Below are 16,987 nucleotides of genomic sequence, written 5' to 3' on the forward strand. Positions count from 1 at the left end.
ACTAAAATGAAATAAAAAATAAATTTGTATGTTTAATTTAACTACACATTACAGTGCAGTCAAATTCAAATATGCTTGGATGTACATAAATTACCCATAACTATTTTCAATTACTGTATTTTCTTTTTCCATATGGGATGGTCTTGTACCTGCAGTGTTTTGAATATATTCTGTTTTGTTTTCAAATTTGTTTTAATTCTGAAAACTCAAATTTCACAAAACAAACTGAATGAATATGGTGTTTACGTGACAAAATTTCTCTTCACATATAGCATATATATATATATATTTTTCTTATGTGCTTCTTATCTTGCAGAAACTGGATGATTGTGACATAGCAACAAAGGACCTATCAACACTGAGATCTCAAATGGGAATTGTGTCCCAAGAACCAGTTCTCTTTGATAGAACAATTGCAGAAAACATTGCCTATGGAGACAACAACAGGAAAGTAACAATGGAGGAAATTATAGAAGCGGCCAAGCAGGCAAATATTCACAATTTCATCACATCCCTTCCTCTGGTATGTAATACTAGTAGCACACAGATTATAAAATAACATCTCATGTGTTAGCATATTAAAGAAAATTTACCAAGTTTCATTAATACATTCTTCACAATTTGATTTCTCAAACTTCCAATCACATTCAATGATTTTCCTCATGAGTGTACTAAAAGAAATCACACTTTTAAGTTACCTGAAGAGGACTATTACAACTATTATCCTATTTTTACTTCTAATTTTTATTGTAGATCTATCTATTACCCACTTGTAGGGGTTGTAGAGGGGACTTAGTAGATCAAGTTTTGATAAGGAACCCATGTCCGGAAACGTACCGTTTTGGTACTACACAGATGACAAGATCACATAATTTCACATCTCCTGCTTCACGGTAGGCAACCCACATTGATGGCGGGTGACGTCTTCAGTCACCTGATGTCATGTGTGCTGCTTCCAACATCCTCTGTTTCCAATCCGGTGTGCTTCGACCTTTACGTCAGTTGCTATTCAGTTGTGGCTGCAGACAGTTTGCTGTTTACAATCCGGTGTGTTTCGACCTTCACGTCAGTTGCTATTCAGTCATGGCTGCAGACAGTTCGCTGTTTACAATCCAGTGTGCTTCAACCTTGGACGATGTGCTGCTGCACATTCGCCAGCACATGTGGTTCCAACATGATGGCGCACCAGCATACTTTTCCCATGATGTCCGACAACATCTCAATCAAACATACGGGGACAGGTGGATAGGTCGCGGTGGACCAACTCCTTGGCCACCACAATCGCCGGATATAACTCCTCTTGACTTTTTCGTATGGACCCACATGAAGAGTCTTGTTTATGAGACTCCTGTAGTGTTTGAGTAATACCTGGTTACATGAGTTCTGGCTGCAGCAGACATGATTCAACACACACCAGGTATTTTTTAATGTGTGTATGCAAACATCCTTTGGAGGTACACTGTTTGCAACAAACTCCAGGGTCTCCACATCGAGCAGCTCTTGTAGTGAAGCAGGTAAAGCAGGAGATGTGAAATTATGTGATCTTGTCATCTGTGTAGTACCAAAACGGTATGTTTCCGGACATGGGTTCCTTATCAAAACTTGATCTACTAAGTCCCCTCTACAACAACCTAGAAGTGTGTAATAGGAATTCTGAATCACCCTGTATATCTGAGTAATATCAAACATCAAAAACACAAAGAAAGATGTAGTCAGAGGCAGGTAGGAACGTTTACAAAGGAGAAGCATGAAATTCTATACAGAACGACTTAGTCAAATAAATTCCTTCCTCAATCTTGCAAGCATCACATAACTGTCTGCTCCCATTAGTATTCATAAAATCTTTCATGCAATGTACAACATGTAAATAGTTACAAGAATTAGCACAAAGCATCAATATGAGAATATTTATAACTTATTAGCAATTTGAATCTATGTTTGCATGTCTGTATTCACACCCCATGGTTAAACTACTAAAACAATGTGATAAGCATGACTGCATTAATAATGTACATACTTAAATCATAGAGGAAGAAATTTCCTCCTTTGATAGCATGGCAATTTCAATTTTAATTGAAGTTTCAGTCAATATCAGTACATAAACTTTGCGAAATAAAAAAAAAATGACTTCATCCAATAATTTGTGGTACCATGTTCGGAAAATACCTCTATACTTAGATAAAATAGAGCTATTTAATATGTTTAATTGACAGTAATCAAATGCATGTGTTTCACCATATTTGTTGATAATCTAAAATAATATTTAAAAATACAGAACTGGGGTGTAAAGTGTTATGAATAATTGATAGAAATTTGCAATGAAAGTTTTTAAATTTGTGATTTAGTTTTATATGCCACTTTTATATTACAAGAGTAGATAGTGAATTAATAAAGTGGGTGAGAGAATGAATGCAAGGAAATTGTCTCTTGTCTTCAGAGAACACTGGGCTAACAACTAGCCTGGACACACACTTATACACAATATATACAACTCAAATAACATAAAATAAATTTACTTTCAGGGCTATGAAACTCCACTTGGAGAAAAGGGTACACAATTATCTGGAGGACAGAAGCAACGGGTTGCAATTGCTAGAGCTCTTGTAAGGAATCCTAGAGTTCTTTTGTTAGATGAAGCCACATCAGCTTTAGACACTGAAAGTGAGAAGGTTTGTATAGAATGTTTTGTTTCTTAACATATATCATATGCAGGTGATATATATATATATATTGCATTTGCATTTTTGTTATTTTAGTTTGCTTTTCTGACACTTCTGGCTAATCATGATGATGAGGAAGAGTGATGATTAGATGGAATAAATGAAGGGACAATCAAATGAACAACTGTGCCCAGATTGAGATTCAAACCTGGGAATTTCATGTTAAGATCAAAAGTTGACCACTTAATGAGCTTGGCCACCAAGCCGGACACATTAACAAAATCAGATCAGTTAATACTCTTTCAGCTCAATTTTCCTTCTGCAAATTGCTGGAAATTAGTAGTCCTCCTCATCTAATATGATATAGTATCATTTTAATAATAATTTTCATTAACCAACACATAACTATAATAAAATTATGTTGGGTTGCAAGTAGCTTATTACCAATAGTTCTTTTCCTTCAATAGTATGAGGGGCAGTCAAATGAAAACCAAACACCCACCATAAAACACATTCCTCGCAAAAGTTGGCAACACTGTTGTTACGTATTGATACTGCCATCTGTAGGGTAGGAGAAATGCATAGTGAAAACACACAGGTCCACATAATTGCTTCGTCATTCCTCAGGAGGTGAGCGTAGTGAAAAGTGTGTTCATCCAGCATTGGAAATGTAGGCAAGCAAAGAAGAGCATAGAAGTGTGTTTCGTTTCTTGGTGGCTGAGGGCGCTGGAACACGCAAAATTCATCGTCGCATGTCTGCAGTGTATGGCGAACACTACATGTCCCTGACAAGTGTGCACGAGTGGCAGAAGAGATTCCGCGAAGGACGCACATCACTGCAAGACGATCCGTGCCCAGGACAGGCCCATCGAGCCATTATGCCTGATGTGATTGCGAGGATCGATGGTCTGATCCGGGAAGACCGACGAATCACAGAGGAAGAAATTCGTGTTCAGGTTGGAATTAGTCATGGCTCTGTGCATGCCATTATAAAGATCACCTGTAGTTCCGAAAAATTTGCACGCAGTGGGTTCCGCATCAACTGACGGAGGGACAAAAGATTGACAGAATGACTGCATGTCTGAGTCATTTGCAGCGGTACCACGAGGAAAAGTATGTGTTTCTGTCATGTATCGTCACAGGGGACGAAACATGGTTCCACCATTTTGAGCCCAAGAGCAAACGGGAAAGCCAACAATGGAAACACATCAATTCTCCCCCGCCAAAGAAATCCAAAGCTGTCCATACGAATTCCGGTAAGGTCATGATGAGCTTCTTCTTCGACTGCAAGGGCCCTCTTCTTGTCGACTTCCTAGAGTGTGGAGCCACAATCGATGCACAGCGCTATGCAGACACGTTGCAGAAACTTCGATGTGCCATAAAGTCAAAATGCCCTGGAATGCTGTCGGACGGAATTATCCTTTTGCATGATAACGCCCGTCTCCATACTGCCAATCTGGTGAGGGATAAGCTTCAGACATTTGGCTGGGAAACGCTTGAACATCCTTCGTACAGTCCCGATATTTCTCCTTGTGACTTCCACATTTTTGGTGACCTGAAGAAAGACATTCATGGACATCGGTTTCATTTGGACGAGGAAGTGCAACAGTGGGTGAGGTTGTGGATCCGTCAGCGACCTACCTCTTTCTACAAGACTGGAATTGATCATCTCGTCTCCCAGTGGGATAAATGTCTTAACACTTGTGGCAATTACTTTTCAATAAAACAAACTTCATTGTCACTTTGTAGCGGGTGTTCGGTTTTCATTTGACTGCCCCTCATATATGCACAACTTCAGGCACAATAGCCCTCTGGGAGTTTAGGCCTGCTAAGCAGGGTAACATATCATCACTTCACTGAGTTACATCGTCATTTTTACATCACTTTTCAGGCTGCAGCATGCTATTACTTCATTTCAGGTAAGTCCCCAATTGTCCTCATGATGCTGTATCACTACCTACTGAGAATTGAACTTGGGGCCTCTTGTGTCAAAGGCAAGAGTGTTAATCATTCAGACACACAGGAGTTCAGTACATACTTTTTACTAAATACAGTAGAACCTCGATTTTACGTTTTTTAGGGAACCGAGTGGAAAAACTTTAAATACAGGAAAATGTAAAATCTAGGAAAATTTTGTTACATTTTGCTATAGTTGGACCATTAAGATTGAATGTATAATGTGGAAAAATGTAAAGTTCATGAACGTATAATCAGGGTTCCATTGTAGTTATAGTTAAGTAAGTAGTACATTCCTGAGCAAACATGTTGATGTGCATTGATATTTTTCACAGGTTGTACAAGATGCACTGGACAGAGCAAAAGAAGGAAGAACATGCATCACCATTGCACACAGACTTTCAACTATTCAAGATGCAGATGTCATTTGTGTCATTAAGCATGGGAAACTTGGAGAGTCAGGAACACATTCTGAACTTCTATCAAGAAAAGGAATCTACTACAAGTTACACAGTCTTCAGTCAGGACCAGCAGCAAAACAATAAGGTTTAATGATAATTAGTTTATCGTTCATATATTCTGAGTTCAAGTAATGAAAATAATAGAAAACAAAACAAGTGAACTCCTTGCTTGCATATTGGATATGCATTATTGCATACACATTATTGATATAGCATGGAAGAATATGTTATTTTCAGCTCCCTCATCAGTGGCGGCGATTAGGGGGGCGAGAGGGGGCAGTTGCCAGTTTTGCCCCCGCACTATGCTAAATCTTATATACAAAGGGAAATATACTGTCTTTGCCCCCAAGTTTTCGAACCTTGCCCCCCCACCCCCAGTTTTGGACCCAATCGCTGCCACTGTCCTCATATATTCTTGTTACGGAAGGATTCTCAGTTTAAGGATTCATGCACACAGAGTTTTGTCATAGAAAAATACAGATGATATGCTTCTAATGCATATTTAGCACCACATTTTTACTTATGTACTTAGTAAAACTTTGAATGAATGAATTAAACAAATATTTATTGCTAATTAGCACATTCTATATGTTTATGCTCAACTTTATACCATGATATTGTAAATACTTTGTATCAAGTGTGCTTTTGTTCTACAAAAATCATACATTACTGCAGTATAGTATAGGATAAAACAAAGTAATTGGAAGTTAAAACATAAAAGGATAATAGTAGAGATAATGAAGAGAGATGAAATGGAAATGTAAGAAAGAAAAGATAACAACGAGTTGACTGAAGAGACAAAACTGACCCTGCATCAAACACTGATTGTGATAATTCCAATTATGTTCTAATCTTTGAAATTACAATTTATGATAGAAATATTACAAAATAACTATTTATGTCATCTTCTTGTAAAGAAATCCAAACAATCACAATTACAGTGGTAGACAAAACAAAAAATAATTTAGGCACGAGCCTTCCTTTTCAGGAGCCAGGATTTCTTTTTCAAATCCATGCTAAGAAAACATCCATGAATCCAACAAAGATAAAGCTACATATTTTTGAAATGCAACCTTTAAAACACCGGATTTATTAATAAATAGAAGATTGTATTAATTTTTAACAGACATTTTTCCAAATAGCTGTCAGCTCCCAGTCATTTGTATGAAATCGCATTGCGTGTGTATATTTAATTTAAAAAAAAAAAAAAACTGAACTTCAGTTTTGAATTCTGGCCTGGGCATGGGTGTTCTTTGTGAGTGTTTCTTCATCAATTTCATCATATCATCACTCATTGTCATTTTCACGAGTAGCCAAAAGTGGCAGAAAGTGAAGTAAAATAAACCAAATCTGTACTAATTATCTTTAAATAAAGTAATTAAAATTTCTATAAGCTAACTTGAAATATTAATAAAAATACTTCTAAAACTAAATATGAAAAATTAGGCACCAGGTAAAAATTTTCAGGTGCCATTGAGACCGTGCGCCTGTCTACCTATGCACTATTATCTTCTTCAGTTCTTTCATTGTGTATGCATCATTAGACATTAGATATTCATGGGAAAAAGTGAAAACAAAAAGTTAAATATTCTTTATAAATATGTTTCCTTTTTCTATAATTTTATGTGAGTTTCTTCTGTGCTCAAAGATGTAATAAAAGCACTGCTGTATTAACATTATGTATGTCAGAAATGAGTATGAATTTACATAAACATACTTATGGATGTAAAGGAAAAAATAATAATTTGAGGAAGATAATAAACAAAATCCTCAGGGTAGTTTAGTTCTTGCAACAATTCCAGGATCTCCTGGAAATTAAGATTTACCACTTCCTTGAAGTTTTAATGGATATTTGTAAATCTTACTAGATAAAATTATAATGTAAAAATACCAATGTCAGTCTGAAATTCTTGACATCTCGTCTCAGTGAGGTACGAGTAAAAGAAAAATGTGCCATGTATGCCAAGACGTACTTCATGAAAGTGTACATTGTATATTTTTATATTATGCAAATAAAATGTTTCAATAAGATTTATTTAGATATACTGTAGCATTAGATTTAGTAAGTCTTGTCTACACATTATTTCACAAGTACATTTTTAAATTTAGTACTTTAGTACTAGGAATCCTTCATCAACTTGTTTTCAAACTTGATGAGTGGAATTGGCTCAGACATGCCAAATTCCATATAAATACACACTGTTCAGTAGCAAAGATGTGAACTTTGCAATTAAATAGATTAAATGTGTAAGGAAATAAAATGAAATGACAGCAGGATTAAGTGCAGAAAAAAAAGCCCTGTATGAAATAAGCATGAAGGAATGTGGGTGAAATGTTTTAGCATGAATTAAACAAGTGAAAAAAGGTTTAAACAGACAGAGGAACAACATAGAAATGAGGAACAATTAAAGAAAAATAAAGTAGGTATGGCATCCAAATTCAAATTAACTAAATTCAAATCCTACAAAATATAACCCTGGATCCAAATATCAGATCCCAAATTCTGGATCTGATATGCAAATTCCAAGTTGTATATATTCAATATCTGAATCTTCAGAGATTCAGATATCCCATGCCCAGAACAAACATGAAATCATAATTCAAACTGACTGTAAATTTTGTACACCTGGTAATCTCACCAGATTATACTCATGCTGTCTCACACAAAACCTGTAACCTCAATGGGTGACCCCGCAAACAGACTTTCAACCTTGCCACTGAAGTTCTCAGGTTCAAGGTTGAGCAAAGGCAGACCTGTTACTTTGTAACCCCTTATTTTTGTGCAATTAAAACCTCCTTTGTCAAATTTTGTATCCTTTTTGAACTACTGAAAAAAAAACAAATTCTACCAGTCAATATACCACTGAAAAATAAAAATCAATTTTGGAGTTACTGGGTAACGTTTGAACCTCATGATTGATTTTGGCTGCTACATTATCAATATCAAAATATTGTACTATTTTTTAATCATTTTGCACCACTGTTTAAAATTTCTGTGGTAATTAGTCACAAGAAAAAAGGTGGGGGAAGTTGTACTTTGTAACTTCATATTTTTGTATTATCTCAAACCCTTGTGTAAAATATTGTACTATATTTGCACTAATATGTTTATAGTGTGCATGTACAATTACATGCCTGCACATGTTTGCATTTCTTCATCGAAGGTGATTGAATAATTGGAAGTGGTGAGTCAGTAGCAAAATGGAACCTGTTGTGCAGAGAGCCATAAATAAATATCTGAAAAAGAAGGTGATGACGCCTACTGAAATTCACAACGATATGTTTACAACTATGGGGGAACCTGCTGTGTCATACGATGTTGAAAAAAGATAGTGCTGGGAGTTTAAATGTTAAAGAACATCCTGCGAAAATGAACATGACAGTGGCCCTTCAAAAACTGTCACAACAGAAGAAAACATGAATAAAGTACATGATATAGTGATGCAAGATCGACATGTAATCATCAGGGACATATAGAGGAAATGGGCTTCTCATACCATACTTACACAATATTTTAACACAAGAATTGGACATGAAAAAAATAACTGCAGAATGGATACCCAGAATGTTGACTGCTATACAAAAGCGATAGAGGACTGTGCTTTTCAGATAACATTTAAGAAACTTTTGGATGGACAAACAAAAAATTCTCGACATATATGTTACGATGGATGAGTCATGGCTCCATCACTATGACCCCAAAACCAAACTTCAAAGTAAGGAAGGGAAACATACAGATCCACACCCCCTAAGAAATCCAAGGTGACGCCATCAGCAGATAAATTCATGCTGCGTGTTTTTTGGTATGCAAAAGGTGTTATCTTGGTGGATTATTTGCAGAAAAAAGCCACAATAACAGGTCCTTACTATACTGACAAAATTATAAAATTACGTGCTGCAATCAAGTATAAAATTACGTGCTGCAATCAAGGAGAGACATCGTGGAAAGTTGAGGTTGGGAGTGCTCCTTCTTCACAACAATGCTCCAAGCCACAGGGTGTTGTGTTGCAATGGCTGGTATTAATAATGCATGAATTACTTGAACAACCTGCATATTCGCCACATCCGGCACTGACCGACTACAGACTGTTCCCAAAACACTGGTGTGGGATGAGATTCTCATCGGATAATGACATAAAAGAGGCCACAGATGGGTGGTTTGCAGATATTGTGGAACTCTTCTTCCAGGAAGTGGTAGAAATGTTGGGGCATTGCTGGACAAGTGCATCAAACTTAAAGGAGACTATGTAGGAAAAATGATGTAAGATAATTATACTTTGCCATATAGACATCGGTCAGGGGTGGAACATAGAGATCAACCCTCATATTATATTCTGTCTGAAGTAATCAAAAATCACTAAAAAATAACTATCACTCAATATACCATAGCAAAATTTAAAAAATAAGTTTTGATTAAGTTCCTTTTCGATTTTGGTACCACTACGTAAAATCTCGAAAATATATTTTGTTAAATTCTAGTTTATAATTAAGAGGCAGTAATTCACACAAAAGTTAGACAAAATATTATCAGATGTTTGAGGTTTATATGATATCCTTTTCAGTAAAACATTCTCAGTGAGTACATTTTCTCATCTACCACAGGCGCGGCTCGTGCATTATTTTCCTGGGGGTTCACCAAAGTCATATGACACACATTCAGTTTCCGCAAATATATATTTTCAAGAGAGAGAGAGAGAGAAAAAAAAAGAAGAGGATCAGGGGGCTTAAAAGATTTGTACAGGATTTTTTCATTGGGAGAATAAGGTTTCATAGCAGAGGTGTGCAAATAAATTTAGGGGTGAAACTAACTACAATAAATAGTGCCTTTACTAGAAAAAAAAATTGTGGTTTTATTGGATAATCATGAACATCCTCAGGATATGTTCCAAGGACGGACAAACAAGATAATTTCTTCCAGGTGAGGACAAACGAGGCACATTCCCCTGTAAGAGTGTTTGCTCCCTCAAAAACGCTCTTTGTACTGAAGTCCTGCAACATCTTTATAATAATTACCATAAATTACCGTGACTGAAATGAAATTATGTGTGTAATAAATAGTTTTTGGTCGACATTAATTTTCCAAGGAGGCATAGTTCCCTTTCCCCATTCCGGACGTCCTTGCATGCAATTAAAATATGGCTAAACAGAACTGGTCTTACAATTATTAAAGGCAAATGGAAACCAATGGCATGTTGTGCATACTAAAAATCGAACCTGAGACCCTTTCATTGAAACACGACAGCTTTGTTTTTCTAAATTTGGAGTTGGTCGATCACCACACGCGTTATCTCTAATTTTATTTCAACGGAGAAAATTTGTTTACGTTAATTATATGCATTTTCAGTGGTCATTTCTTCTTACCTGCGCAGAAAGCAACACCTAGGACTGCATCAAATGACGTTAAAATAGTTAATCCCTCGCTTCAATCACAGCATAATTTAATACTTTCCAACAAATATCCGAGCATTTGAACTAACAAACTTGAGACATTGACACCGACAGGATTAGTCACGTGTTCCTTTCTTGTTTAAGACCAAGACTGTGCCATTCTTTTCCTTTGGCGTACCTGAAGTGTTTCCACCTTTATGGGAAAAGTCTGAATGCATGCACCACGAGCTATTTTGGTAATGTATCTCTCTTATTTTAATTCATCGTATCTAATTCCAGCTTTCATTTATTTCTACTCATCTTTATCTGCACAATCTAGCATTTATTCCAAGGTCGGCGCAAAAATGATACAAAGAGAACATTGAATATGCAAAGTGTGCACTTTAGAGGCGCAACCACGATTTTTTGTCTGGGGGGAAGTATCAGGATGAATGTACCAATAATAATAACAAAAATTAATAATGGCATTGATATATATATATATATATATATATATATATATATATATATATATATAACAACAACAACAAAACATTAATGGCATTATTGTTAGATATTATGTGAGTTGGCACCTGGCAATATTGTTTACTCTGTTTTCCGGGCAATAGCCTGTGCAGTATTTTCCTTGTTCTATGCTGTGTTATATTACTGTCACCCCGCGCAGAAAAAGTATGAAGATTGCCATGTTTTTTACTGTGTTCTGTACATGTTCTTGAGAATATAGTCAAAAGGATATTAGCAGCGAGTCTTTTATTTCTCGATCCAACATTTATTGGCGACCGTGACAGGACCTGTCTTTTCTTTCTGTGTTGGACCGGAGAAGAAGTAAGTGCAAATATCGGAAAAATGTCAACGGACATTGATCGTCTCAAGAAAAGCCGTACAGTGGCTAGGTCAGCTTTTACACGTGTTTCGGAGAAGATTGCAAATGAGTTAGCGATGCAAACTCCGGACAGGAATGTTATTCATGCAAATATCCAGTTGCTTGAAAATAAGGCAAGTGATCTGCATGCGGCTGACATATCTGTTTTTGATTTGATGTTGGAATCGGGTGCTAGTGAAAATGAGTTAGGGAAAGAACAGTCAGTGTCGGATGATTATCAGTGTTTGTTCAACAAGCGACGTATTGAAGTGTCGAACTTTTTGAAGTTGTCGGAAGGAAACTGCTGTCAAGGCGAGTCGTTTTCGGAAGTAAAGAATCGAAGATTCAAGTTACCTAAAATCGAACTGAAGAAGTTTGGAGGGGACTTGAAAGAGTGGTTACATTTTTGGGGACAATTCAAGAAGATCGATGAAGATGATACAATTCCTGCAGAGGACAAGTTTCAGTATTTGGTACAAGCGACAATTGAAGGTTCTCGTGCACGCCAGCTTGTGAACAGTTTTCCACCAACAAAAGAAAATTACCCGAAAGTTGTGCAGTCCATGAAATCACGTTTTGGTCGCGATGATATGCTCGTGGAAGTGTACGTGCGTGAACTGCTAAAATTGGTGTTACAAAAGGTGTTGAACCGTCAAGAAAAAATTTGTTTGAGCACTTTGTATGACACACTGGAGTCCCAACTTAGAGCATTAGAATCGATGGGTGTTACCAGCGACAAATATGCAGCAATGCTGTTTCCATTGGTGGAGTCCAGTCTCCCAGAGGATTTGATGCGTGTGTGGCAGAGAAGAACATTGTCTGCAGCTGAGGAAAATAATGAGACAACACCGACCGGAAGACTGCAGTCCTTGATGTCATTCCTGCGATCTGAAGTGGAAGGAGAAGAACGAATCAACCTTGCAGCAGCTGGGTTTGAATTGGATGGTGCAGCAGTGAAAGTTCGGAAGAAAAGGTGTTCTCCACCGCGTCAGCCTATTATCCCCAGTGCGACAGATTTGTTGAGTGTCAGTGGTGGTAGGGAGAAAAGTTGTGTGTTCTGTGGTGGTAAGCACAGTTCATATGATTGCTTTAAAGCCCAGAAAATGTCTCTCTCTGAAAGACAGAAGGTTCTAAAAGATAAAAAGCATTGTTTTGCATGTTTAAAATTTGGTCATTTTTCGAAGAAGTGCAAGGCCAATTTGAAATGTATTGTTTGCAAGAAAAAGCATGTTGTATTGATGTGTCCTAATATTTCAGACAAAGATAATGATTCTGACCATTATTCTGAAGGCAAAGAATCAAATGCTGAGGTAAACAATACACTGATAAACCAACTTGAAAATCCGCATGTATTCATGCAGACATTGGTAGTAGATTTGAAAGGTAACTACAATAGGAGCAGGAATGTGAGAGTTCTTATTGACACAGGTTCACAAAAATCGTATATATGCAAATCTCTTGTAACAGGTATGGGTTATAGCTCCATTGGCAAACAAAGTTTGATACATTCGCTATTTGGTGGTACCATGTCTAGTCCTTGTAATCATAATGTTTATAATGTTAAGGTATGTAGCATTGAGAGAGAATATTCGTGCACATTTGATGTTCTTGATCAAGATACAATATGTGGTGAGATTCCTTATGTAACACCAGGTGTTTGGTTAAATGAGCTGAACAAAAGTCAAATAAGGTTAACAGATACTGGTAAGATGAAAGGTCCAGTTGAAATTCTTATTGGTGCGGATGTTTGTGGTAAATTACTGACTGGCCATGTTGTGAAATTAAAGTGTGGTTTAGTGGCTGTGGAAACTCAGCTGGGATGGACACTTATGGGTAAAGTTCCAGGTGAAAACAGAAAATCAGATACAGCTTTGTTGGTATCGAATTTATATGTTGGTGAAGCCGTAGCTGATCTGTGGGAACTGGATACCATAGGAATCAAGGATCCCATTGCCAAGAAGTCTGCGGAAGAACACACACTGGCTGTCAAAGAACAATTTTTGCAGACATTGACATTCAATGCTGAAGGAAGATATGAAGTACAGTTACCATGGAAGGAAGATTGTTCGCCTCTCCCCACCAATAAAGAACTAGCAGAGAAACGACTTTGGTCAACTACACAGAAGTTGAAACAAGAACATCTGTTGCAGAGTTACGATGAAGTGCTACAAGAATGGTTGTCCGAGGGAGTCATTGAGGTGGTTCCAGAGGATGAAACAGAGAATTTTGGCCATTACTTACCCCATCGACATGTAGTGAAAGAGAGCAGTAACACGACAAAAATTAGACCAGTGTTTGATGCTTCTGCTAAAGTAAAAGGACAACAGTCTTTGAACCAATGTTTAGAACCTGGACCCAACTTGATTGCTCTTATTGCTGATATTTTACTACATTTTCGGAAAGGAAAAATTGGAGTTATAGCAGATATTAAACGAGCTTTTTTACAAATTGCTGTACACCCTAAAGATAGAGACTACCTGAGATTTCTCTGGTGGCATGATATTAATACTGGAACGGTTCAAGAATTCAGACATACTCGTGTAGTGTTTGGTGTTACGAGCAGTCCATTTCTGTTGGGTGCTGTTATTGAACATCATTTGGATCAAGCATTGCAGAGTTGTCATTTCGGGAAGGAAGACTTAGCTTATACAGAAGATACTATTTTAAAATTACGAGGTTCCTTTTATGTGGACAATTGTGCCACCAGTGTAGACAATCACAAAAATCTCCATAAATTTATAAGAGAATCACGTGCAGTTATGGCTGAAGCAGGTTTTGACCTTAGAGGGTGGGAGTATTCAGTCCCTCAAATGGTTGATGAGGACATTAGCCCTACTTCAGTGTTAGGACTCAGTTGGAATCCTCAAGCTGATACATTTACAGTTAATTTGGACATTGAAGATGTTGAGCCCAAGACAGTTTCGAAACGTGTGATATTATCTGTAGCACACCGTATATTTGATCCTATAGGTTTTACTTGTCCCGTGACTCTTCTACCAAAATTGTTACTTCAGCAGACTTGGGCAGAGGGGCTCGGATGGGATGAGCAAGTTAGTGAAGAAATAAGAACACAGTTTTTAAACTGGGTACGAGAATTACCGATGCTAAAAGAGGTAAGGATACCCAGAAGTTTCATGAGCTGGGATTATGAATCCAGTGAACTTAATTCCATGAGCATTCACGTGTTCTGTGATGCTAGCAAAGTGGCATATGCATCAGCAGTTTTCATGAGGGTTGACACAAGGAGAGGTGTTAGCGTACAATTGATTGAGGCAAAGGCACGAGTGGCTCCAAAGAATAGTACAATTCCTCGGCTAGAATTGCTTGCCGCAATGGTGGGAGCAAGGCTAGCAACCAGGATTCGAGAACATTTGAATTTAAAAGATAACTCCATTATCTTTTGGACTGATTCTTCTACGGTGCTGACTTGGATTCGACGAGAAGGAGTTTGGGGAGTATTTGTTGGGAACAGAGTTAAAGAAATTAGAAAACTGTCTGATCCCAGTGCATGGAAATATGTACCCAGTGAAATGAATCCAGCTGATTTTCCTTCAAGAGGTTGTGATGCAAGGCAGTTGTTGAGATCCTTATGGTGGGAGGGACCTCATTGGTTGAAAGGAGATCCATGTGAGTGGCCACCGATGGAGTTTCTTATCAACAAGGAGGAAGTTGACAGAGAAAGAAGGAATGTGCTACCTTCATCAACGATGCTTAGTATGAAAGCTCAAGATGCTGAGTCTAGATGGTATTACAGATATTTCTCTAACTATAACCAAGTGATTAGACTCATTGGATGGATCAAAAGATTTTTGTATAATAGTAGAAATTCGAAGAATCATAGATCTGGAGATCTTGGTGTTCGCGAACTTCAGGAAGCAGAAAATGCAGTATTAAGACTAATACAACAAGAAGCATTCCGAGCAAAGGATGACAAATCCCTTTCCTCTTTGTGCACATATGAGGGCAAGGACAAGATTATTCGTTTGAAAACGAAAATTATTGCCAGAGAAGATACTGAAAATTTCAGGCTTCCCATAGTTCTTCCAGCACAACATCCAGTCGTTAAATTGCTGATAATGTATTGGCACAAGAAAGCATGTCATGCAGGTGTAAACATATTACTAAGTATTTTAAGAGAGAACTTCTGGATCGTTCGTGGTAGAAGAGCTGTACGTTCAGTGCTGTCGAAATGTGTTACTTGCAGGAGACACGCAGCCAAACCAATCCAAGCTCTTCCAGCACCATTGCCAGCTGATCGAGTTAGAGATGCTAATGTATTTGAAGTAACAGGTGTGGACTTTGCAGGACCTGTTTATCTTAAAGATGGCAAAAAGGCATGGATATGCCTTTTTACATGTGCAGTATATAGAGCCATTCACTTAGAGTTAGTTACTTCTCTATCAACTGGGATTTTTATCCAGGCTTTTAGACGATTCGTGTCAAGGAGAGGCAGGCCCTCTGTAATCTACAGTGATAATGGTACCAATTTCAGAGGAACTGAGAATGCATTTATGACACTCGATTGGAAGAAAGTTGAAGAATATTCCACAGCTCAGCGAATCCAGTGGAAGTTCATTCCACCCAGTGCAGCCTGGTGGGGTGGTTTTTGGGAGAGATTGGTTCGTGTCCTGAAGGGTCTGTTGAAAAGAACACTCGGAAAATCAGTTTTGTACTACGAAGAAATGACAACAATCCTCTGTGACTGTGAAGCCATAATTAATTCACGTCCACTTACCTACATGTATGAAAGTGAGACAGAATTAGTTCCTCTAACACCTGCTATGTTTTTACAAGAAATCAGGGAGACGGGTGTACCTGATTGTGACCATGTGGATTCTTCAATGCTCAACAATCGTCTCCGTTACTGTCAGAAGTTGAGACAAGATATCAGGCATCGTTTCAGGAATGAGTATCTTGGACAGTTAACGCAAAAGGCCATAAACAGAGCATGTGGGTCTGTCAGGGTAGGAGATATTGTGTTGATTGGTTTTGACAATATGAAAAGATATAATTGGCCATTGGGTTGTGTAACTGAGATTCTTCCAGGTAAGGATCAAGTGACAAGATTGGTACGTCTGAAAACTTGCCATGGTGAACTACTTCGTCCTGTCCAGAGATTGTATCCATTGGAGGTGACTGCAGTGGAGGGTGAAGCAATGAAGAGTTCATTACCTAAACCACAAACCAAAAAGAAACATCAGAAAGACATTCTCCCTCCCACTGAAACCAAACCTTGTACCACACGTAGTGGGAGAGAGATAAAATTACCTAAGAAACTATTATTGTTTGATATGCCAACTCAGGTGGGAGGATGTTAGATATTATGTGAGTTGGCACCTGGCAATATTGTTTACTCTGTTTTCCGGGCAATAGCCTGTGCAGTATTTTCCTTGTTCTATGCTGTGTTATATTACTGTCACCCCGCGCAGAAAAAGTATGAAGATTGCCATGTTTTTTACTGTGTTCTGTACATGTTCTTGAGAATATAGTCAAAAGGATATTAGCAGCGAGTCTTTTATTTCTCGATCCAACAATTATTATTATTTATTTATTTATTTATTTATTGAGATAATTTCAGATACAGCACAGTTATTATTATTTCTACTACTACTAGTGGTAGTAGTAGTAGTATCAAAGACGATAATATCCTCTTAAATTAT

General features: G+C 37.5%; 3 protein-coding genes across 3 annotated transcripts in view; 2 read left to right on the forward strand and 1 right to left on the reverse strand.

The window, feature by feature from the left end:
- Nucleotides 1-7,102, forward strand: part of LOC145986414 (ATP-dependent translocase ABCB1-like) — a 129,824-nt gene extending 122,722 nt beyond the window's left edge. The window contains exons 22-24 of the mRNA XM_083120401.1: nt 317-523; nt 2,523-2,669; nt 4,952-7,102. Coding sequence (XP_082976527.1) covers nt 317-523; nt 2,523-2,669; nt 4,952-5,161 — 564 coding nt within the window. The 3' untranslated portion in view covers nt 5,162-7,102. The remainder of the gene's footprint in view (nt 1-316; nt 524-2,522; nt 2,670-4,951) is intronic.
- The window catches only part of LOC145986417 (centromere protein S-like), a 710,010-nt gene that overhangs the window by 174,945 nt on the left and 518,078 nt on the right, over nt 1-16,987 (reverse strand). The gene's annotated exons all lie outside the window — the stretch shown is intronic.
- Nucleotides 11,312-16,645, forward strand: LOC145986885 (uncharacterized). The gene has a single exon (XM_083121354.1). The coding sequence runs from the start codon at nt 11,312-11,314 to the stop codon at nt 16,643-16,645; it is 5,334 nt and encodes a 1,777-aa protein (XP_082977480.1).

The sequence above is a fragment of the Lepisma saccharinum genome, chromosome 4 (assembly GCF_977018435.1).
Source record: "Lepisma saccharinum chromosome 4, izLepSacc3.1, whole genome shotgun sequence".
NCBI classification, from domain to species: Eukaryota; Metazoa; Arthropoda; class Insecta; order Zygentoma; family Lepismatidae; genus Lepisma; species Lepisma saccharinum.